Below are 25,115 nucleotides of genomic sequence, written 5' to 3' on the forward strand. Positions count from 1 at the left end.
TTTACTGGGTGACTTTCACTATTACTTGAGTCTTTTTCTATAACAAAATCTATACTTTTACTCAAGTATGACATTTGGGTACTGTTTTCCACCACTGCTCAATAGTCCTATTCATGTCCCTCATTTGTTCGCATCTTTGTCCACCACCTGTAGGTCTTCTATCCCTGATATCTTTCAACCCTGATCTTATTCTTCTCTCTCTGCATCAACGACTGCCTGTCCACTCCAAACGTCTTAGGGAGAGTAACGAGATTTCTAATTGTTCCTAATAGTTTCCAATCATGGTAAAGGCACCATGGTAAAGGCACAAGATCCATAATATGCATCAAGTAAAATAACATTTTATTTGTCATGTGCCGAATACAACCTTACAATGAAATATTTACTTAAAAGCCCTTAACCAACAATCTAGTTTTAAGAAAAATAAGAGCTAATTTTTTTTTTTTTAAATAAACTAAACTAAAAAATAAATGAGGAACAATAAAATAACAATAACGAGGCTATAAACAGGGGGTACCGATACCAAGTCATTGTGCGGGGGTACAGGTTAGTTGAAGTAATGGAGGTAATATGGACATGTAGGTAGGGGTAAAGTGACTATGCATAGAGAATAAATAGCGAATAGCAGCAGCGTAAAAAAAATACCAATACAAATAGTCCGGGTAGCCATTTGATTAGCTGTTCGGCAGTCTTATGGCTTGGGCGTGAGAAGCTGTAAAGAAGCCTCTTGGACCTAGACGTAGTGCTCCGGTACCACTTGCTGTGCGGTAGCAGAGAGAACAGTCTATGACTAGGGTGGCTGGAGTATTGGGCAATTTTTAGGGCCTTCCTCTGACACCGCCTGGTATAGAGGTCCTGCATAGCAGGAAGCTTGGCCCCATGATATACTGGGCCGTACACACTACCTTCTGTATCGCCTTGCGGTCAGAGACTGCGCAGTTGCCATAGCAGGCGGTGATACAACCAGTCAGGATGATCTCGATGGTGCAGCTGTATAACTTTTGGAGGATCTGAGGACCCATGCAAAATCTTTTCAGTCTCCTGGGGGAGAATTGGCATTGTCGTGCCCTCTTTACAACTGTCTTGGCGTGTTTGAACCATGATAGTTGATGGACCATAATGGTGAGGTGGACACTCTCAACCTGCTCCACTACAGCCCCGTCAATTAGAATGGGGGTGTGCTCGGCCCTCCTTTTCCTGTAGTCCACGATCAACTCCTTTGTCTTGATCACGTTGAGGGAGAAGATGTTGTCCTGGCACCACACTGCCAGGTCCTCCCTATATGCTGTCTAATCGTTGTTAGTGATCAGGCCTACCACCGTTGTGTCGTTGGCAAACGTAATGAGTCACGCTTGTTGGAGACGTGTTTGGCCACGCAGTCATGGGTGAACAGGGAGTACAGGAGGGGACTAAGCACGCATCCCTGAGGGGCCCCAGTGTTGAGGATCAGCGTGGCAGATGTGGTGTTGCCTACAATTACCAACTGGAGGCGGTCCATCAGGAAGTCCCGTAAGGAAGAACAGGATCCAGTTGCAGAGGGGGGTGTTTAGTCCTAAGGTCCTTAGCTTAGTGATGAGCTTTGAGGGCACTATGGTGTTGAACGCTGAGCTGTAGTCAAAGAACAGCATTCTCCCATATGTCATATGTCGATCTGTTGGGGCGGTATGCAAATTGGAGTGGGTCTAAGGTTTCTGGGAGGATGCTGTTGATGCTGTTGATGTGAGCCATGACCAGCCTTTCAAAGCACCATGGTTACAGACATGAGTGCTACGGGTCGGTAGTCATTTAGGCAGGTTACCTTGGTGTTCCTGGGCACAGGGACTATGGTGGTCTGCTTGAAACATGTAGGTATTACATACTCGGTCAGGGAGAGGTTTAAAATGTCAGTGAAGACCCTTGCCAGTTGGTTAGCACACGCTCGGAGTACACATCCTAGTAATCTGTCTAGCCCTGCGGCTTTGTGAATGTAGACCTGTTTAAAGGTCTTACTCACATCGGCTACGGCGAGCGGTGATCACACAGTCGGTGATCACACAATCGTCCAGAACAGCTGGTGCTCTCAAGTATGCTTCAGTTTTGTTTGCCTTGAAGTGTGCATATAAGTCATTTAGCTTGTCTGGTCGGCTCGGTCACTGGGCAGCTCGTGGCTGAGCTTTCCTTTGTAGTCCGTAATAGTTTCCAAGCCCTGCCACATCCAACGTGCGTCAGAGCCGGTGTAGTAGGATTCAATCTTAGTCCTGTATTCACATTTTCCTGATTGATGGTTCATCTGAGTCCATAGCGGGATTTCTTATAAGCATCCGGGTTAGAGTCCCACTCCTTGAAAGCGGCAGCTCTACCCTTTAGCTCAGTGCGTATGTTGCATGTAATCCGTGGCTTCTGGTTGGGGTATGTACGTAGTCACTTTCGGGAAGACGTCATTGATGCCCTTATTGATGAAGGCGGTGACTGTTGTGGTATACTCCTCAATGTCATCGGATGAGTCTCGGAACATATTCCAGTCTGTGCTAGCAAAACAGTCCAGTAGATTAGCATCTGTGTCATCTGACCACTTCCGTATTGAGCGAGTCACTGATACTTCCTGCTTTAGTTTTTGTTGTAGGTAGGAATAAGCAGGATGTATTTATAGTCAGATTTGCCAAATAGAGGGCGAGGGAGAGCTTTGTACGGGTCTCTGTGTGTGGAGTAAAGGACGTCTTGAGTTTTTTCCCTCTCTGGTTGCACATTTAACATGCTGGTAGAAATGAGGTCAAATGGATTTAAGTTTGCCTGCGTTAAAGTCCACGGCCACTAGGAGTGCTGCCCCTGGATGAGCATTTTCTTGTTTGCTTATGGCCTTCCTTAATATTAGATTTCGTGCACTGTTATCGACAAATGTACACAGACGTCACACCTTGTCTTACCAGAGGCAGCTGATCTGTCTTGCCGATGCACGGAAAACCCAGCCAACTGTATATTATCCATGTCATCGTTCAGCCACGACTCAGTGAAACAGCTTTTAGTGCTTTTACAGGTTTTAATGTCCCGTTGGTAGGAGAGTCTTGAACAGAGGTCATCCAGTTTATTCTCCAATGATTGCACGTTGGCCAATAATACGAATGGTAGAGCCGTGTTACCCACTCGCCGACGAATACTCACAATGCACCCGGACCTGCGTTCCCTGTATCGGTGTCTATTCTTCATGCAAATGATGGGGATTTGGGCCTCGTATCTATCGTATCTCAGTATCTGTAGTAAATTATTTGTGTCCGACTCGTTATTAAATAAAAAATCTTTGTCCAGTTTGAGGTGAGTAATCGCTGTTCTGATATCCAGAAGCTATTTTCAGTCATGAGAGATAATGGCAGAAACATTATTTACAAAATAAATCACAAACAACGTAAAAAAAACTATAAAACAGTACAATTGGTTGGAACCCCGTAAAATGGCAGCCGTTTCCTCCGACGCAATTATAACTGTAGATGTGTGTTTTAATGAACTTAAATCTGAACAAAAACATACATATGCTCATGTTCATTGAATATTACAGATATCATCACACGGATATCAGCATATCCCCATGTGTTTCAATGCAAACCGGGCTTAATAGGAGCATACTGGGCTTAATTGGAACAACAGTGATTCATGGTGAAAAAAACAGAATAGCAAAGTCTACTAATAAAATATTTGGAAACCAATGATTTGGTGTATCAATATACACTATATATCACAATATTATGCAAAGTTAGTATTGAGATAATTTTTCTACAATATTGCTTTATTGTAATTTTACATTCTGTATTGAGGTAGTGCTTTTTCTGCTACTATACCATTTAGGCCCACCTGAGATAAATGTCAAATTTACAAAAATGGCTTCTGTGTAAATCAACGCAAGGTTAATTTAACAGTAAAATAAGACCAAATGCATTTTAAAATGTAAGCTGTGAATGCCTGAATTCTACTATCTTGTTGTAGTTCGCCAAGGTATGTTGTTACTGTGTGACTGCAAGCATGAAAAAAAAAACATTTTGAAATGGCAAAAAATTGTCATGAATGCTCATGAAATATGCTATCATGTTCATATATCAGCACATGAGTCTCTTAATTTTACATAAAGTATGATCACTTATCAGAAAAGGTACAACAGTTGTCAGAAAAATATGTGTATCTAAGGGTTACCATAACAGTTTTTTTTGCAGCTTTGAAATTGAACTTGGGAACTTACACATAACTGTCAATAACTTAATAATAAAACATCTGATTGGCTTAGAATAAAACAAGTTATTGATATAACAACCAAATTATTTAGTTAGCGGAAAATGTCATATATTTGTTAATGTTTTTATTTATAAAACAGATTCTCAATTGGATTGAGGTCTGGGCTTTGACTAGGCCATTACAAGACATTTAAATGTTTCCCCTTAAACCACTCAAGTGTTGCTTTAGCAGTATGTTTAGGTTCATTGTCCTGCTGGAAGGTGAACCTCCGTCCCAGACTCAAATCTCGAACACTGAAACAGGTTTCTCTCAAGAATTTCCCTGTATTTAGCACCATCCATCATTCCTTCAATTCTGACCAGTTTCCCAGACCCTGCCAAAGAAAAACACCCCCACAGCATGATGCTGCCACCACCATGCTTCACTGTGGAGATGGTGTTCTCGGGGTGATGGGTGGTGTTGGGTTTGCGCCAGACATAGCATTTTCGTTGATGGCCAAAAATCGCAATTTTTGGCTCATCTGACCAGAGTACCTTCTTCCATATGTTTTGGAGTTTCCCACATGCCTTTTGGCAAGCACCAAACTTGTTTGCTTATTTTTTTATCTAAGCAATGGCTTTTTTCTGGACACTCTTCCGTAAAGCCCAGCTCTGTGGAGTGTACGCCTTAAAGTGGTCCTATGGACAGATACTCCAATCTCCGCCGTGGAGCTTTGCAGCTCCTTCAGGGTTATCTTTGATCTCTTTGTTGCTTCTCTGAATAATTCCCTCCTTGCCTGGTCCGTGAGTTTTGGTGGGCGGACCTCTCTAGGCAGGTTTGTTGTTTCATAATGGATTTAATGGTGCTCCGTGGCATATTCAAAGTTTCAGATCTTTTTTTATAACCCAACCCTGATCTGTACTTCTCCACAACTTTGTCCCTGACCTGTGGGGAGATCTCCTTGGTGCCGCTTGCTTGGTGGATGCCCCTTGCTTAGTGGTGTTGCAGACTCTGTGTCCTTTCAGAACTGGTGTATATATATACTGAGATCATTTAATAGATCCTGTGATACTTAGAATGCACACAGGTGGACTTTATTTAACAAATTATGTGACTTCTGAAGGTAATTGGTTGCACCAGATCTAATTTAGGGGCTTCATAGCAAGGGTGGTGAATACATATGCACGCACAACTTTTCCGTTTTTATTTTTTGAAACAAGTTATTTTCTTTCATTTCACTTCACCAATTTGGACTATTTTGTGTATGTCCATTACATGAAATCCAAATAAAAATCCATTTAAATTAGAGGTTGTAATGCAACAAAATAGGAAAAACTCCAAGGCTGATGAATACCTTCGCAAGGCACTGTAAAACCAGTACTCAGAGTGTAGAGAATCATTGTACCATCTAAACCACTGTGAAATAACACTAGAACCGTCATAGGCCGCCACTGACGTTTGATTTTGTAAATTTTACAAAATTCGGACCAAAAAAAGCTATGTGACTTTTCCTGAATGTTTGTATTTTACACTGCTCATATGTCAGAATTTTGAAATCAGAAGTATTTAGAGCCTTTTTCAAACCTATTCTTAACTTAACCCGCCAATACAATGTATTGTAGGACATTGGTACTCAGCCAGGCGCTAATACGTCTCTCTCTTCTCACTGAATGAATGACAAATGTATGAATGGATGATAATTGCGCACCTTACTTCAAAATTCGATTTAAATTAGGCTTAACAGAATGATAAGGAGGGTGAAGAGTTGGATTTAATTTAGAAAGACGATAGTGTAATGATGAGTTTGTGTTATGCCTTTTTATCAGCATTAAATAACTTGATTGCGCCTCTTGGGGGTTGATATTCTCATTCTCATTAACATTTTTTCTTTGTAAAAATAAGCTGTTATGGGACTGTTTTATTTACAATAACTCTATTACTAATCACATTTATTGTCAAGGAAACCAGAACATGCTACATGTTGCAGTAGGCCTTTAGAATGACGAAACATATCCTTGACTCTATCCAGCGAAGCAAACAATGGCAGCCCACTGAATGAATAACAAATGGATGGAATTGTGTAACGATGTTCCTCCTCCTCTTCATACGAAGAGGAGGAGTAGTGATTCGACCAACATGCAGCGGGTTGTGAATACATAATGAATTTATTAAGGTAAACAACGAAACACGAAAACAAACACTGGGAAGGATTACAAAAATAACAAAAAACGAATGTATACTGACCTAAACCATGAGTACTTACATAAAACACGAAGCACGTAGGAACAGGTACAGACTATGACAAACCGAACGAACAAACGCTACAGTCCCGTGTGGTGCAGACACAGACACGGACGACAATCACCCACAAACAAACAGTGAGAACACCCTACCTTAATATGACTCTCAATTAGAGGAAAACGCAAAACACCTGCCTCTAATTAAGAGCCATACCAGGCAACCCAAAACCAACATAGAAACAGAAAACATAGACTGCCCACCCAAAACTCACGCCCTGACCATCACACACATACAAAACAACAGAAAACAGGTCAGGAACGTGATAAATTGGCTATAATTGTGCAAGTTACATCACAATCAAATTTAAATGAGGCCTAACTGAATGATGAGGTTGATGGAATTTACAAGAACAATAGTGTAATCATGAGTTTATGCACTATTTATTAAGAGCTGCACCTTGCGGGTTGATATGCATCTGATGCATATGCTAAAGTGAACGCCTGGCAATGTTCTCTAGCGGGTACTTAAAGGCTGATAGGCAAGGCGGTTCTAGTGTTAAATAACCCCAAATATTGTATTTTCAGCTGTTTGAAGCTGGTGTACAAAACTGAATGTAAAAATACGCAAAAAGCAAGTAGAACAGGAAGCATAAAATAGAGCTAATATAACATATCTACCGCTTCTTAGACTTGCTTTCAATGACAGATCTATAACTTCCAGTTCTATGTGAATTTCGTCAGGCCGCCCAAAAAGTTACATATTGCAGCTTTTAAGTAAGAAAGAGATGTTTGAATTAAGTCTTTAAATATGCACTTTACAAGCGTGTAAAACTGTCAAGTAAAAATAAAGGTGCACTATCATGTTTAAATTTGAGTTACTGAAATATACTGTATCTCACAACACCCATAAATGTTGGATTTATTTAGATGCGCCTTGTCCCTAAAATACATCTCTCAAATGTTAGGTAATTCACGAGTATGTGCTATGTAGGACACCTAAATTCAGAATCTATGAAGTAATAAAGTGTAGAGTCTGGCAAACTGTCACACCCTGATCTGTTTCACCTGTCCTTGTGATTGCCTCCACCCCCTCCAGGTGTCGCCCATCTTCCCCATTATCCCCTGTGCATTTATACCTGTGTTCTCTGTTTGTCTGTTGCAAGTTCGCTTGTTTGTCAAGTACCCCAGCGTATTTGTTATCAGCGCCTGCTTTTCTCAGTTTCTCTTTCTCTCGCCCTCCTGATTTTGACCCTTGCCTGTCCTGACTCTGAGCCCGCCTGCCTGACCACTCTGCCTGCCCCTGTAGCTGCCTGTCGACCTTTACCTTTGCCCCACCTCTGGTTTACTGACCCCTGCCTGCCTTGAACTGTCTATTGCACGCCGCTGTTGAAATATTAAACCATTGTCAATTTGATGTGTCTGCATCTGGGTCTTACCTTGATACCTGATAGCAAACTATATGGCTGGATATGCCCCTTTTTCACTACATACATACTTAGCAGTTATCTGCATGTCTTTTTAAAATGCACAATTTGGAATGTTTTCAATGTTTTCTTTGACAACAAGAGTAGCTAATTGAAAATGTGTATCGACTCCATGCCACATCTGACACCAAGTCAGAATTTGATGCGAGCTAATTTTGAGAGACACTTGCTTTTGCTCTATGAAAGTTCTACCGGGACACCAGACTTGTTCACATCACTAGCTACCTCATGCTCATTGGTTCACATGCATAAATAGCAAAATTATTTCAAGCCTATTTAAGAGATGCCAGTGATTCATAATATCCCGTTTTTAATGTTCCCTTTCTTACTCCACACCACTAGCATGACCGTAGCCATCCGACATTCAGGTCAGTGAGCACAGGGTTGATGCCAAACTGAAGTCCCTCGTAAATAAAATGCTTATCTCACAAGGCTGCCTGGGTAAAGTGCACTGCCTTTGCTTACTGTAGAGCACAGTAAATCAATGAGGTCATATATACCTCATATTGAAACATCATATTGATATATCAAAATACTAATTCAGAGACATTTTAAATAAATGTCATTGAAGATTATTTAAGTTTTCCAACCTTGTTTCACTATTCTAGTTGAATCAGGAGTGAAAATAGATTTAATTTATTCCCGGGTACAGGGACCTCCTATGCGTGCACTTGCCCAAAAAAAATTATGGAATTACATATAGAATCCATATTAATTTAATAGGATCTCTATCGGCCTTAACAGTAAACATGTCTTGTTTAGCTTTTAACATGTATTAGCCTACTTTTTAATGTGGCATAAATACAACCAGTCATGATGTTTTCATCTGATTGTCAAACTTCAAAAGGCTCATGTAGGCTACCTGCGCAAATTACTCAGGAATGGCGGAATGACAGGGTGTGTGGGATATTTACACCAGTAGAAATCTTCCTTTTCGAGCTGAAAGAAGATGGCCAGAACCGGGCGGCCCTATACGCTCACTACGCAAGTTGCGTATGGCCCCGCAAATTACGCAAGGGCCTGCCTCCCCCTCGTGTCACGAAAATATATATATATTTTTAAAAACCACGAGAGTGAATTGCGGAACAGCAATCAGGTAAACTTGTGTTCTCTCCTCGCCAAGTTTGTTGTCAGCAAATAACTGTAATGTTAAGTTGATGTGCTAGCTCTAGTGTGTCTGTCTTGCTAACCTAGCTGGGCAGTGCATCTCTTGGTCTGTCTGTGTCTTGCTTGCTTGCCAGCCGCTTCCAGGGCTGTGTTTTTTGACTGTGCCTGACAAAAGTGAGAGTGAAATACAACTATTACGTTTGATAAACACCAACGGGCAACGGTGTTTATAAACTGCAGCTCGGGAAAAGATAACCGTGTCGTGAACATACGTTCATATGCGTGTGTCTGAAATAAATGTCACGCTTTCCAGCAGCAACCTCTGTGGGGACCAGTCCAGACAATATTTGGGCGTGATATTGAATTTAACATGTTGATTAGCTGGGCATGCTGGGCAATATGGATGCACATATCTCAGTAAATAATAACCATCAAGTATTCAGCCAAGCCATAGTATAAATAGCTGTGTTTGTTTTTGCTGTAAGCTCTTTTCTACAAAAGACTACAAAATAATAAAGGAAGGCATGAATGACTGGTCAAACATCAACGCCATTCTGAAACACCATGAGGGTAGTCCTGAACACACAAACAATATGATTAAGTGGAGAGAACTTGATCTGCGCCAAAGTCGGGGACAGACTCTTGACCAGATAAAAATGACAATTTTGGAGGCTGAAAGAAAGAGATGGCGGGATGTCCTTACACGTTTAATAAGTATCACTCAGTCTCTGGCTGAAAGAAAGATGGCGGGATGTCCTTACACGTTTAATAAGTATCACTCAGTCTCTGGCTGAAAGAAACCGAGCATTCAGGGGTTCATCAGACAAACTCTTCCAACCAGATAATGGAAACATCCTAAAAGAGCTTGAATTGCTGGCCAAATTTGACCCCGTTATGGAAAATCATCTCAGCAAAATGAAAGATGAGAGACACATGCTCATATCCTTGGGAAGTGCACACAGAATGAGTGACACAATTCTGGAAGCAATAGCAACTCAAGTGGGAGACTCAAAGTACTTCTCCATTTATCTTGGACTGTACACCTGACATTAGTCACTAGGAGCAAATGTCCATTATTCTGAGAAGCATGGCTTTAAAAGGAAAACCAGAGCTCAATAAGCACTTCCTTGGCTTTGTGAATGTTGAGGTTACAACAGGGTTGAATCTGTCCACTGTCATTTTACATAAGCTGAACGAGCTGAAGAGTCCATTTGAAGATTACAGAGGGCAAGCTTATGATAATGGTGCCAACATGAAGGGCAAGCACCAAGGAATACAAGCCAGACAGCTCAAAAGAAATCTCAGAGCCGTATTCGTCCCATGTGGAGCACATACTCTAAACCAGTGGTCGCCAACCGGTCGATAGCTATCGTCTGGTTGATCTTCAAGGCATTCCTAGTCGATCACAAAATATTTATGTATAAAAGCCAACAAACGATAAAGGCTTGCGCACATTTTAAAAAATCGTGTTGAGCTGTTGCCAGTAGGTGCACTTGATTCAAAAGTCCTGCGCACCGGGTAAGCAAAGTGTTCCCATAAGACAAACTCTGCCTACCTGGCGGACCGGCAAATCTGTGACTAAATTGAGTGCACCTACTGTGCTGCCCAATCGGATAGCTCAAATCACCGTGACTACAGAGCTTCCATGGCCCTGGCTACAGCCAAGTTTAATAGGCTACTAACCTACGTAAGACTTAATAACTTTTAAAAAACCATGACCACAGAGAGACAGTCAACGAATACAGCAAAGAGTGTTACGGAGTCTAGTTGATAGGTAATCGACTAGTTGGACTGTTCCCCAGACTCCAGGCGTAGGGATTTGTACAATGCTTAACAAGGCTATTGAACTTAACATTGGTGTCTGTCTTTATTCCTTAATCCAACTTAACATACAGAAACAAAGAGCTGCTGTTTTTATGAGTGAGTTCATGTTTAAGTTTATGTTCAGCACTGTCACTGTTTTCATTCAACACTATTACAAAATGCGCTTCTCCTTACTTCCGCTTGGGCTCAGCTGCAATGAATGAGTAGCCAAGTATCGATAGCCCTGCGTTTTGTTATAATTAGCAGTTCGTCGTGTTGATTTTAATATTAAGGAATATGTAACTTTCTCTGGTCATACATTTGTGCATTTGTGCATGAGGCAGATGCGGTGCGACTCGACTTTCGCCGTTAGGTGGAAGACGTGTCCCCTCTCTCTGGTTAGTCTCACCGGAGGAAAGGAAGGAGAGAGCAGGGACCGTGAGAGGGGGTTGGGAAAAATCTTTTGAATGGTCATCCAAGTCGGAATTCCAAGTCGGAAACTCAGGCATCTTTTTAGAGCGCCGACTTTTCGACTTGAAGATCACTGACGTCGTGATTTGACCTTGTTGACCATCAGATGAAGATACCATCAGGCCAGTAAAATAAAAAAAGCTAATTATTTAAATTCATGCTCCACAGTGCCTCACAAGTGCTAGACCAACTGATCTATTTTGTTATCAAACCTCAAGTTTTGAAATATAATATGGTCTGATTAACAATATTGGCAGGCCAATCACATAGCAAATATACTGTGATAATGTATTAGGCCAACTGCCCAAACGTCATTCCTACAAAACTGTTTGTGTCAGGTTAATGTAAAAAAAAGAATCTGAGCAGTAGATCTCAGCTTGCTTTTTGACTGCGAAAGTGATCTTAACTCAGAAAAGGTTGGTTGCTTGTCATTGCAGATGCTGCCAAATCTTCAAAAGATGCAGTTGTGTTTTTTGGGCATGTGCAAAACCTCTTCACCTTCTTTTCAGCTGGCACACAAAGATGGAGTGTTTTGAAGAAACATGTGAACATAACCGTGAAGTCATGGAGTGACACAAGATGGGAGAGTAGGCTCCAAAGTGTTCATGCAATCAGGTATCAGGCTTCCGAGGTTCAGGAGACGTTATTGGAAGCCAGACAGACGATCAACGATCCTGTGGCCAAAGTGGAGGCACAAGCATTTGCAGAGGAAGTTGGGTCCTACCGCTTCTTGATTTGCTGTGCTGTATGGTGTGAGATACTGACAATGACAAACAAGGAAGCTCCTCCAATCCGCCTCATTGCAGTTGGATACCGCAGTGAATTTAATCTCAAATGCAAAGGCCTCCCTCACTACATACCAGGAAACTGGATGCTCTGAGGCCCAGACTACAGCCAAAAGCATTTGTGAAGAAATTAATGTGAAGGCTGTTCTGAAAGAGAAGAAACTGAAAAACAGCAAGAGGCACATAAGCTATGAGGCTCCTGATGAACCAGTGACTGATGCACTGAAAAACCTTGAAGTCAACTTCTTCAACATTGTGGTCGACTCTGCTGTGACATCCATGGATGAGAGATTTGAAACACTCAACAAGGTGAAAACCAAATATGGAGTGCTGCTGAACTTCAGCACTGCCTCTCAGATGTCCAGTGAATATTTAAAGGCTCACTGCATGGAAGTTGAAAACACCCTAACCTTCAGAGATGACTGTGACATCAGTGGAATGGATCTGGCACACGAGATTCAGAATTGACCTGATCTGCCATCAGATAAGATGACTGCCTTTGAGCTGCTTTCCTTTCTCTGTGAGAAAAACCTGGAGGAACTCTATCCTACCCTTTTGGATAGCCCTAAGAATTGCAGTCACTCTACCAGTAACAGTAGTATCGGCAGAAAGGAGCTTTTCAAAATGAAAGCTCATCAAAAGCTACCTGAAGTCTTCCATGTCACAGGAACGTGTGAGTGATCTGGCCATCATTTAAATTTGTGTTTATTTTTATTTCACCTTTATTTAACCCGGTAGGCTAGTTGAGAAAAAGTTCTCATTTGCACCTGCGACCTGGCCAAGATAAAGCAAAGCAGTTCGACACATACAACAACATACAATCAATAATACAGTAGAAAACGTTTATATACAGCATGTGCAAATGAGGTAGGATAAGGTAGGTAAGGCAATAAATCGGCCATGGTGGCTAAGTAATTACAATATAGCAATTAAACACTGGAATGGTAGAATGTGCAGAAGATGAATGTGCAAGTAGAGATACCGGGGTGCAAAGGAGCAAGATAAATAAATAAATACAGTATGGGTTGGGGGTAGTTGGATGGGCTCTTTACATGAGCATAAATCATGACGTGGGAAAACACGTCCTATGATGATATCATTGATGATTATGCCATCAAGAAAGTGTAGAAGAGGAATATTTTGATGGTAAGATTTTAATTCAAACATTAAAATGTTTACACACTTAGTAACATTTAACATTGTGTGGCAGTAGCGAATTTGTGTAAATGACTGCTTAACTGTGACATACTTTCTCAATTTCTTCCAGACCGTCCAGATAGAATGTTGGCCATGCTGATGCTGAAAATGCCCAGGCTGTAGAGGGAACCAAAGCTAATCACACAGCTGTATAGGTTTTATTTTACTATTTTAAGACATATAGCTGCAGCCATAGCTTATATGCTTATGTTTACATTGTATAGCCAAAGCTAATCACACAGCTGTATAGGTTGTATTTGACTATTTTAAGACATATAGCTGCAGCCATAGCTTATATGCTTATGTTTACATTGTATAGACAAAGCTAAAATGTATAATATTGTGAGGACTGGACTAATTACCAGGCAGCAGAGCCAAAGCTCAGTGTTATATTGTATTATTTTCTACAATTTCTTATTTATGTTAATATTCACTTATCTTAAAAGATTCTATCGCAAATATTCTATTCAATAAATATTGTTTGTTTTTACACCTCATTCTGTTCTGTATAGGTCTACTTATTCTTAGACCGACAGATGGAGCAAACTGGAGGGAGGATTGTAGTGGGAGCACTGGAGTGTCAGGTGTGACTGTGTGGCAATGGAAAATGGTTTACATGGAATTTTGCTTAGGTCAGGACCGCCTCTGGCCAGAGCTTACCCATGATGTTGCACAACAATGTAAGTCAATAAGGCATTATTTTAGTCAAAGTATGATATATTGCCAAATCCAAATCCAAATGTGTGACTTCAGATGTTTCCGTGACTCTTACGTGTCATTTCCTATGAGTTGACATTTTCAGCCTACTGTACATTTTGTTTCAGGTTGGGTTTTACATTTTACATTTTAATTTCATTGTTACCACCCACCAAAATGGCAATGTTTATTATTCAGAACCACTTGCTGCAAAGTTCTTTCTATTCACAAGTCATCTGAGAGGCAAACAGCTTTTCTCTGTAGCCTGCAGTTTGTAGCTGTTTTATCTAGCTGAAACCAAAGTTCAAATTGGCTATATCATACAAATTCATGAAAACAAAAATTGGCTTTATCGTCTAATGTTAAGGTTAGCAGTGAGATTAAGGTTACGTTGATAATTTCAGGAATAGAAAAATGTAGAAATAAAATGGGTTTAAGACTTTGTGGCTGTGTTAACTAGTGACGACCTTATACTTGGCCGCCTTGCCATGTAGCAAATTAAAATAGGGGGTGCAAACTGTTTTTGCACCTCCCCTTTTTTAATTTGTCAAATTTCAATAATTTTGTAGCTAGTCTACATAAAACAAAGACGACCATTTTATGAATTTTGCATTTTAGAACCTCGCTCCCCACGTCACCCAAAGATCAATACCCCAATAATAATGTCAAAGTGTCCCCACAATAATGTCAAAGTGGAATTATGTTTTAAGACATTTTTACAAATTAATTAAAATCTGTAATGTATTGAGTCAATAAGTATACAAACCCCTTGTATACAAGCCTAAAAATGTTAAAGATTAAAAATGTGCTTAACATGGACTCTGTGGGCAATTATAATGTTTTCACATGATTTTTGAATAACGACCTCATCTCTGTAACCCACACATATAATTATCTGTAAGGTGCCTCAGTCGAGCAGTGAATTTCAAACACAGATTCAACAACAAAGACCAGAAAGGTTTACCAATGCCTCGCAAAGAAGGGCACCAATTGGTTGATGTCACGCCCTGATCATAGAGAGACTTTTTTTATTCTCTATTTTGGTTAGGTCGGGGTGTGACTAGGGCGGATAATCTAGATTGTTTTATTTCTATGTTGGCCTGGTATGGTTCCCAATCAGAGAAAGCTGTTTATCGTTGTCTCTGATTGGGGATCATATTTAGGCTGCCATTTCCTCACTGTGTTTTGTGGGATCTTGTTTATGTGTAGTTGCCTGTGAGCACCCCATAACTTCACGTATCGTTTGCTTTTTTTAAATTGTTTTGTGCGTTTCACGAATAAAAAGATGTGGAACCCATATCATGCTGCGCCTTGGTCCGAATGTTATTTCGACGATCGTGACAGAAGATCCCACCACACGAGGACCAAGCAGCGTGCCCAGGAGGAGAGGGTATCCTGGGGTTGGGAGGAAATCAAGGAGGAGAAGGTATCCTGGACTTGGGAGGAAATAATGGGAGGACACGAAAGCCTTCCTTGGAAGCAGACGCAAGGATAGAAGGGAAGACAGCGACGACGCCGGGGTTTCGCGGCCACAACGAAAGCCCAAAGAACAGCCCCATTAAAAAAAAATGGGGGGGCACACGGGGGGGTCGGCGGAGCCGAGGGGTGAACAGAGCCAATCTGGGAGAAGATGGAGAAATTGGAGGAGAGTGAACGGAGAGTGTCAGAGACCGTCAGTGAGTTGATGGAGAAATTGGAGGAGAGAGAAATGAGAGAGTTGTTGTGTTGGTGTATGATGCACGACATTCTTCCTAAGGAGTGTGTCATCAGTTTGATGCCACCTGAGTCAGCTTTCCGTACTCGTCCTGAGGAGTAAAAGTATGTCCTGTGCCCGCTCCACGCACTAGGCCTCCTGTGCGCCATCCCAGTCCGGTACGTCCTGTGTCTCCTCCTCGCACTTGCCCTGAAGTGCGTGTTCCCAGTCGGGTACGTCCTGTGCCTGCTCCTCGCACTCGCCCCGAAGTGCGTGTCACCAGTCCGGTGCCACCTGTGCCGGCTCCATGCACTAGACCTCCAGTGCGCCTTCCCAGTCCGGTACGTCCTGTGCCTGCTCCTCACACTCGCCCTGAAGTGCGTGTCACCAGTCCGGTGCCCCCTGTGCCGGCTCCACGCACCAGGCTTCCGGCGACGGGATCTTGTTTATGTGTAGTTGCCTGTGAGCACTCCATAGTTTCACGTATCGTTTGCTTTTTAAAATTGTTTTGTGCGTTTCACGAATAAAAAGATGTGGAACCCATATCATGCTGCGCTTTGGTCCGAATGTTATTTTGACGATTGTGACAGTAGATGGGAAAACAATTCTAAAAGCACACAGTGAATATACCTTTTAGCATGGTAAAGTTAGTAATTCCACTTTGGGTGGTGTATCAATACACCCAATCACCACAAAGATGTGGAATAAGTCAAGGGGTATGAATACTTTCTGAAATGAATAGAGAGAACAAAGAATATAACTATTTGATCAGGTTTGTGTGCATGTCCAATATTAATGACGTCTGGAATCCAACATGGTTTCACTGGAATTATCAAACGACAAGAGTCAGACAAACGTCAACCCTCAACATGTCAACAGCTCGTATAAGCACAGTTTAGCTGAGACTCATCTCTTGACAGGTAGGCTGATAGTCTTTTTCGTAAATCATTATTTTCACCTAACACCTAATTATCTTAACTGAAATGTCCTCACATAACCTTCAGTAGCTGGCTAAGGTAAGCATGCTAGCTAGTTACACTGACAGCTGTCAGTCAGTGGCCTAATTGTTGTTCTTTCTCTGAAACACGTGGAAATCACCACCACATTCCCACGAGTCAGTCTTTGAGGTGGAACATAAACAAGAATTTCAGTTCTAGGACAGGAATTACATCATCAGCAGCCTAGTTGATACCGGTAAAGTTTTTTCGATCATTTCTGCTTCTCTCATTGAGCGAGTACATTTAGGGACCAGGGGATATTTCCAAATGACAGCAGTTTGACTGGTTTTATGGAAATTAAAAGCTGTGAAAACAATCCAACACGTTTCTAAAAATATTTCAGTTAATCTTGGATGCATATTTAATGTGGTTGAAAATGAAATACTGTCAGCTTTTATGTCACAAAGAAATTGCACATTGAGGCTACACAACAGGTCAATAAGCACGCATTCGCATTCTCTCATACTTCTCCACTCCTGTTCCTGAGACAAAATTTACATTTGTTCTATCATTTTACTGCGAGGGACACTTAATTCTGCAGGAGTTAATATTATCATAGGCTACATGTGAGGCCTACAGTCAGAGTCCAGACTTCAGTTACTATTCCCACCATTAGGCTACTTCAATTCCGGCGTCCATACAGTGCCATTTGATAAATGTTTCAAGTTTTAACGTCACATGAACAAGTAAAGTGAAATTTGAAGAGACATAACTTACAAAACACCAAAACGTGGTATGAATGACATTTGGACTACACATTCATTAGGACTACACATGTCTTGTAACCCGAATGATGCGTACACTGCTGTCCACAGCGTCTTGATCTCGGCCACTCATCTCTGCAATGGCAACATTTTAGTGTTATCATAGAACCACACCGCATTGTGGAGCGTCTATTCGCTAATTTTCCATGTGACTCAAATGCGGAAAAGATAAGTAGTTCAATATCCTACCGCTTTCTAGGAATCTATTAATTATTGTGATAGGTTCATGTTTTACTAGTATGTCATACCCCACTATTTATTTTGCTGGTACTCCGTACCAGACCGTTCTAGCTTACTTTGAACCGAGTTGAATACTTATTGTTTTCATGCATCAAAATGTAGGTTTACATCACCTAAATGTACAGCATTATTCTAAAATCAAAACAGCCATATTATGAAAGAAAACAAGCCAACTTAAGTTAGAATAGGGCATATGTCTCTCAGAGAATAGGAAATAAAATATGTATTTCAAATAATCAAAATCTTTAATTTACTATAAGTTCCCCTCCATAACTTATTTGGACAAGCAGACATTACAGAACTGAACATCAATCCAATTATATACACCCTAACCAAAACTACAAGTGACTCAAAACAGCACCACTACAACTTGTGACTCGCCTTCAATCAAATGCTGCCACTTTCATGATAGTTTAGACCTGTGGCCCTATCCGGTAACATCCTTTGGGACAGACTGTGATTAGATTGCCAAGACCACCTGTGGTGGGCAAGAGTACATAATGCCCATTACGCAGCTACTCGGTATGTTCTGGATATACCGAGTAGCATAGATAAGAATACTTGCTAGAAGCCATACAACAAGGAGTCCTGACATTTTTAATGGTGCACTCAACCGTAAAAGAGAGAGTTCAGGATTGTGGCAATGAAGCCCTTTATCTTCTTCCCCAGAGTCAGATGAACTCGTGGATACCATTTTTATGTCTCTGTGTTCGGTACAAAGGAAGTTAGAGGTAGTTTTGCGAGCCAATGCTAACTAGCGTTAGCGCAATGACTGGAAGTCTGTAGGAACAGTTATTGCTAGTTAGCAGTTGTGCTAATGCTAGTTATCAACTTTCTTCAAACTGCACGCAGAGACATAAAAATAGTATCCACAACCCACTGGGCACAGACGTCAATTCGATGTCTATTTCACGTTGGTTCAACGTCATTTCATTGAAATTAAGTGGAAACAACGTTGATTCAACCAGTGTGTGCCCAGTGGGAAGTTAAGATAAAGAGCTTCATTGCCGAAATCCCGAACTATGCCTTTAACAACTTGTTAAACATTCATTAACAACAATTAACATTCCAAATAAATCTGATCACAGTAGATACACTCATGGAACTTGTATAGGCAAGTTGTGAACACGAAGGGACATATCACACATTGTTTGATATGGACTATAATTTCAATACTAGGCGTAAACGGTCCCTTGAAAGTGAAATGTATTATTTAACCATGGCCATTACAAGAGTAGTGATCTGACCCTGAAGAACTTGCTTGAATTTGGCAAGAATTTTGTTTTCTGATCCCTTGAGTATAGGATCTCCTAAAAGTAAGTTTTCTTTTGAAGTCTTTTTGAAGAAATTAATATTGATATGGACATAGAATAAAAACAATGCTGTTAGATCAAATACATTATTATTTGCATTTTGCTTTACTAATTAGTACAAAAGAGAGAGTTAAAAACAATCAACTCTAGTACGTTAGCATTTGTCCTTTTAAAGAGCCGGTCACACACATCAGCTTACCTTGAATGAACTGTGCACTAATGTTTCATCCAAATCAATCACCACACAGATCTTCCCTGCGTCTTTTGACTTGATTTGAGGGAGCAAAGGTTTTGCTGGGACCTGAAAGCAAATAGGTAAATGTTAGGTTAATGATCCAAATGATGACATCAAATTCATAGATGCAATTAGATTATTTTGCAATGTTTGTGCTCTAAAGCAAATCAAGACAACACTGTGACATGATGCAAAAACCATTCAAAAGTGTGCATGTGGGTCATGGATTAAAGTGATACCATTACCTCATGAAATTGTAGTGAGAAAACACACTGATAAAAGGTTTGCTTGTGAGGTTGAGAGAAATGAGTTATAGAGGAATGTGTCCATAGGGGGGCATAAGACAGCAATTTCCAAACAGCTGGTGTTCTGTTGATGGAAGAAGTAAATGTCAATGTGACTGTGGACTATCATGGGTCTGTGGGCTGACTATGAGCTAACCCTTCCCTCATCAAGTAGGCAATACTGTGAAACCGACTATACTAGCAAGAGGAAATGTGATGACCAAATAAGCAGCCTATAATACTGTGCAATCCACATTTGTTTGCCCCAGCAGAGTAAATAACCAGGTCAGGATATCATAACTTTTATAGGCTGACATTAATACCACCTGCTGTGTCAAGCAATAAAAGCCTTATGTTTAGCCATATCCTCCTCTTTTTCAGTTGTGTTGCCACAAATTTTATCCAACGCCAACACAGCCAAAGCTAAAACTGAATGGTCGATTGGTAAAATTAAAAAAAACAGGCCAAATACATTGACAAACACATTTGACTCTTTTCACTGTCAAATTTCAATTTGAAGCAACACCTGAAACATTCATATATCATTTGTAATTTGAAAGCAGAGCTCTAATCAAATTAGGTGCATGCTATTCGAAATGGATTTAAAGACATGTGCAAAGACCTTGAAATACCTGGTCTCTAGGCGGAACGCAGTACTCGCATTCACAGGGCTCCTCAGACTCGTCGTCACTCAGCTCCTCCTCAGACTCTTCCCTTGGTTGTTCAGAGGCCACAATCTTAAAAAATTCATGCAACTCTGTTTTCTCATCCAGCTCACTTTTTTTAGCGGGCTCTGTTTGTTCGGTGTGATGCTCATGTGGCTCGCTGACCATGGAGTTTTTACTATGTTCAGCACCATCGAAAGGGGGGCTTGTTTTTTCAGACACCTGCTCTGAAAGGTCCTCTGACTCTGGGGGTTGGAGGTACTCTGAGACAACATTGTTTTCCTCCCAGCTCTCAGACAGATATGGTGTGTTCAGATCCTCACACAATTTAGATGACTTGTTTTGCTCATCTATCTCTTCTGAAGAGGTTGTAGAGGAATCAGTTTGATCTCCATTGAATTCAATACCATCAGGCATAGCTGGTTTGCTTCCTTCAGTGCATAATACAGTGTCTTTGGTTATAACCTCAAGTGAGTTAGGACATTCACTCTCCTCAGCACATGGCGCATCATGCTCTCCCTCCTCAGTGCACACTCCATCTTTAAAATATGTCTCAGGAGTGCTGTCATCAATTCCTTCATTAAAAGTATTATCAGAGTCTTCTTCATCACAGAATCCATTAGCTTCTTGATTAACATTAGATTGATTGGCTTTGCTTTCATATTCATGGTGCTCTTCATCACTTGGTTCACAGGCTTTCTCCTCAGTGCAGAGTGCATACGCTTCCCCTTCCATGGAAAATGGTGTATGTTCACAGCCATATGCGATGCAATCTTCATCACACAGTTCATATGATCTATAAGCTTTGTCTCTAGCATATGGCTTGTATAATTCATCTTCTGCAATGTGTATTTTCTGGTCTTCTTCATCAAAAGATTTCTCTTTTTCAAAGCATGGTTCATAAGTCTGATCATTTTGGCCCTCATATGTTTCATCATCTTCAACAAAAGACACGTCAGCAGAGGATCCATGAGAAGCGTCCTCTGTACTGTGTTCGTACATGTTGTCCTCATCAACTAAGGGTCCATTGGCCTGAACCTCACCAGCTTTATCTTCAGCAATGCAATCTTCCTCAACAAAGGGCGTGTGGGCCTCAGCCTTAATAGCATTGTCTTCTGCTACAAAAGCTTCATAAACGTCAACTTCATTAGCTGAGGCTTCTTCAAAACAAGATTCACATCTTTCCTCCTCTGCAAAAGATCCAGAGGCTGATGCCTCATCATCAGCACAGTTAACATGAAATGGTCTGTCCTCAGCACAAGTATCATAAGATTGATCAACTTCTTCTTGACTGAAAGCTTTGTTCTCATTGATTTTCTCATCTAAAGCAAGTGATTCAAGCCTTTTTTGGACACAGGGCATATGTGTTTCTTCCTCATTCATAACGGGCACTTGAGGTTTAAGTTGTTCAATCATCTGCTCATGAACCCCTCCCCCTTCAAAACAGGAGGTATAAGGTCGCCTTTGAGAAAAGGTATAAGTATCCTCTTTATCGAATAAGTCAAAGAATTCCTCGACGACGACTGCATCCATGTGAGGTTTTTCTTCATCAGCTTTGCTTTCCTCACATTCTACCACATCTGGACCATTGTCAAACGATTCCCATATCTCTGAACAGAATTTAGCATTATCATCACTGGATTTGTCTGGTGCTCCTTCTTCCTCTAAGGCTGCATAGGATTCAGCTGAATCAGTCGATAGGTCTGAATTTATACTGTCATCGATGCAAAATTCTAAATACCTTGTTCCAATGGATGAGCACTCAGAGGACTTGTCATCCTCAGAATATAATGCGTTGCTAGGCTCATAGTATTTGTTATTTATGCTTTGAGGTTGACCGGGATAGCTCTCACAAGAATTACATCGCTCAGTCAGTTCACACTGTACACTTGTCTCACTTTGCTCATAGAGATTGTTTTGCAGTTCACAGTACCCAGAGGGTATATCATATTCAGCAGATTGATTACTGCATTGTTCAGCAAACAAAGTTTGCTCAGTAGGTTCACAAACTTTAGAGACATGTCTACTTTCATTGGGATCAACTTGTTCAGCATAGCGTTGAGAAGGCATGTTCAAATCTGAAGAATGTATAGGTTCTAATGTTGTGCAAAACTCAGAGTCAAAAAGCCCACAGATTTCAATTTGTTGAACTATAGGCTCAGCGGGCTTTAAATCATCATTATATGACATTGTAGTCTCATTATATTCTGTTGGATGTTCAATATGATTGCATTTTTCTGAATACTCACAAATACCAGTGCAGTGCTCAAATGATCTGATTGATTTAGTGGATTCAGAGATGTCAGGTATGAAGTCATATATCTTACATTGCTCAAAAAACTCAGAGCTCTCAGCAGGTTCGCTTGGCTCAAAGGACATACGGTGTTGATCAGAAGGCTTGCATTGTTCCGATGACTGAAAGTGTCCTGTGCAATTTTCGCAGTGTTGCCTAAATACAGTGTTGCCTAGACAGTCATTAGCACAGTGTTCAGAGGACTTGCTGAACTCAAAGCCCTCACAATGTTGAGTACATTCTTCAAATGATTTACTTAACTCGGAAGACTTACACTGATTAGTGTGCTTGTGAAGAGCTGGATAGTCCTCACAGGGCTTGTTGATCCATTGGTCAAAGCCCTCAGAATGCCTATTGTAATGCAAAGAAGGTTTACTCTCCTCTGCATGTTCTACATTCATGTTGAAATGATCGGCACTGTGCACAGAGGGATCCATTTGTCCATTGACCTTTTGGGGTTCAGTATAGTCCAAAGAGTTTTTTCTTTCGTCCACAATGATGCAGGGTTCAGCAGATTGCTCAGAAGGCTCGCTTGAATCCATGGCTTCAATTAGTTCTGACACCTCACAGTGTTCAGCAGGCATGCTTTTGGCAGATGTGTCAAAAGCTTTGCTTTGACCAGAGTGCTTCTTTAGGTACACAGGGAGCTGACCTTCTCCAATAGGTTTGTAGTGTTCAGAGGTTTTAAACCTCTTCCAAGCATAAAGAGAGAGAGTTGTTTTCTCAAGGGAGGTGACAGAGTCCAGAGGGCTGGCAGGTCACAGACAGCTCTTTTTGGTACTAGTGGCTTGCAATGCTGGGGGTCTTCACTGAGTCCACAGCCCGCCTGAGACAGCAGCCACAGTGTTCATGTTGGCATGACAGGAGGTCACAACCACACTGAGCCTAGCACACAGGTCCCTCTCCAGGAGACCTAGCACTTTATTTTGGGGCTTCAGGAGACGTGACAAATAACTCCTGGAATATCAAATCACTATAAAAAGCTGAAGTAAGGCATACATCTGAAACGGACACACGAGAAGCGTCTTGAACACCCGATCTGTCTGTAGCGAGCTAACTGCCATGTTGTTTCCCGAGAATGTGTTCGATAGAGTCGTGAACACCTGATCTGTCTGTAGTGAGCTAACTGCCTTGTTGTTTCTCAAGTTCAATAGTCTTGGGCGGCTTTGTCATCTTCCCCAAAAAATTGGAATAGCCTAATATCATCTCCTGTTTAGCAGGGAATGCTGTTATGTGATTCCCCTTAATACACTGACACAGAATGACTGTGGTCTGATAATACATTATAGTGTGTGCTGATTTTATTATATATATATTTTTTGACTCATGGTGTCATTTGGATTGATTTATTTGTAGTGAAATATTTACTTTTAAGGGGGAACTGCAATAGTTTATTGACCAGAGAGCTTGTAAACATGAAAGGACATAGCGCAAAGAAAACATGTGTACCGACCATGTGGCTCTCAATCATGTTGACCACGTGTGAGATAGTCAACATCACAAGAAAGGGCAAGAGGGAGAGAGGGATGTAAGGACAAAGACAGCTTACTTTTGAAATGGTCCTATTTTCTTCCACCAATAAGGGGGCATTGTTGTTGATGGGGATTTGCTTTGTTTCTTTGTGACATAGGCAGCAGAAGAGACTTTGGAAAAAGCCACGATTGCAGGGTTTCTTCAAAGAAACGGTATGGGTAGGGACTCCTAAAAGAGAAAGTATTCAGATAGTATTCTGTCGTCCTCCTGTTACCTCACTGTGGTTGTAGCCGGGGCTCATATAACAAAGTCAGGTGCCACCTCAGTCATGAAAATAGTGAAAAAAATATAAAGTGACAGGAACTAACTAAATAAATCTGTCAAATTAATCACACAAGTAGTATATAATAAATAAATGTTTAATATTTTAAATAATAATTGAATTTAAAATAAAAAAGTTGAGTCGCTAGTTGATAGTCATGACTAGATCTTAAAAACAGTATTTATTTGCACACCCTTATATTTTCATTGGTTTACATTTTCTATGCTTAGTTTGGAATACATCTGATTTCTACGATTTTGAATCATCAGGTGGAATCTTTTAGTCAATATAAAAATAAAAATAAAGTGTCTTAGAATAGTCACAAATATTCAGTAAGTTAAGCCTGAAATGTGACTCTTGTTCCTCTCTTTAAACGTATTACAAAGGCCATGTGACTGACTAGATAGAAGTGTTTTTCAAATGATGTAAGCTAAAAACCAACCTCATCTATTAAATCACTATTGCACACTAAGACTCATCTGGTTAAAGCCACTGTGATGTAGTTATGAAAAGTCAGATAACATTACTTGTTCAGTAGTCGCAAAATGTATCGAAAAGTTATATTGCACTATAGACAACAATAGTTGTCTAAATTAACAGAATAATGTAAAAGGAAATACATTTTGTCTTGTTTTGTGACTAGTAAAACAGTGCTCAAGATTAAGAATCTATGTAGCTACAGTTCCTTGGCACAAACACATCTGAGAAACTAGCTTACTGACAGAGAGTGATAGAAGTTGGTCTTTGCAGGACAAAATCTGTGACAAATTAGCCTATTTTAGATGGATGGAGAGCTGTCATCATGAGAGATTAGGGTGCCACGTGACACTGAAGCTGTTGCCCAAAGCGTCCATGGGTGATATTTTCTTTCTTTTA

General features: G+C 40.8%; 1 protein-coding gene across 1 annotated transcript in view; it reads right to left on the bottom strand.

Annotated features, from left to right (window-relative positions):
- Nucleotides 1-23,300, bottom strand: part of LOC129816479 (uncharacterized) — a 41,254-nt gene extending 17,954 nt beyond the window's left edge. Inside the window, exons 1-2 of the mRNA XM_055871019.1 lie at nucleotides 20,119-23,300; nucleotides 19,167-19,268 (exon numbers count right to left, since the gene is read on the bottom strand). Of these exons, the coding sequence (XP_055726994.1) occupies nucleotides 19,167-19,268; nucleotides 20,119-23,028 (3,012 nt within the window). The 5' untranslated portion in view covers nucleotides 23,029-23,300. The remainder of the gene's footprint in view (nucleotides 1-19,166; nucleotides 19,269-20,118) is intronic.
- Nucleotides 23,301-25,115: the final 1,815 nt, after the last annotated feature.

Source organism: Salvelinus fontinalis, chromosome 19 (assembly GCF_029448725.1).
Source record: "Salvelinus fontinalis isolate EN_2023a chromosome 19, ASM2944872v1, whole genome shotgun sequence".
Classification (NCBI taxonomy): Eukaryota; Metazoa; Chordata; class Actinopteri; order Salmoniformes; family Salmonidae; genus Salvelinus; species Salvelinus fontinalis.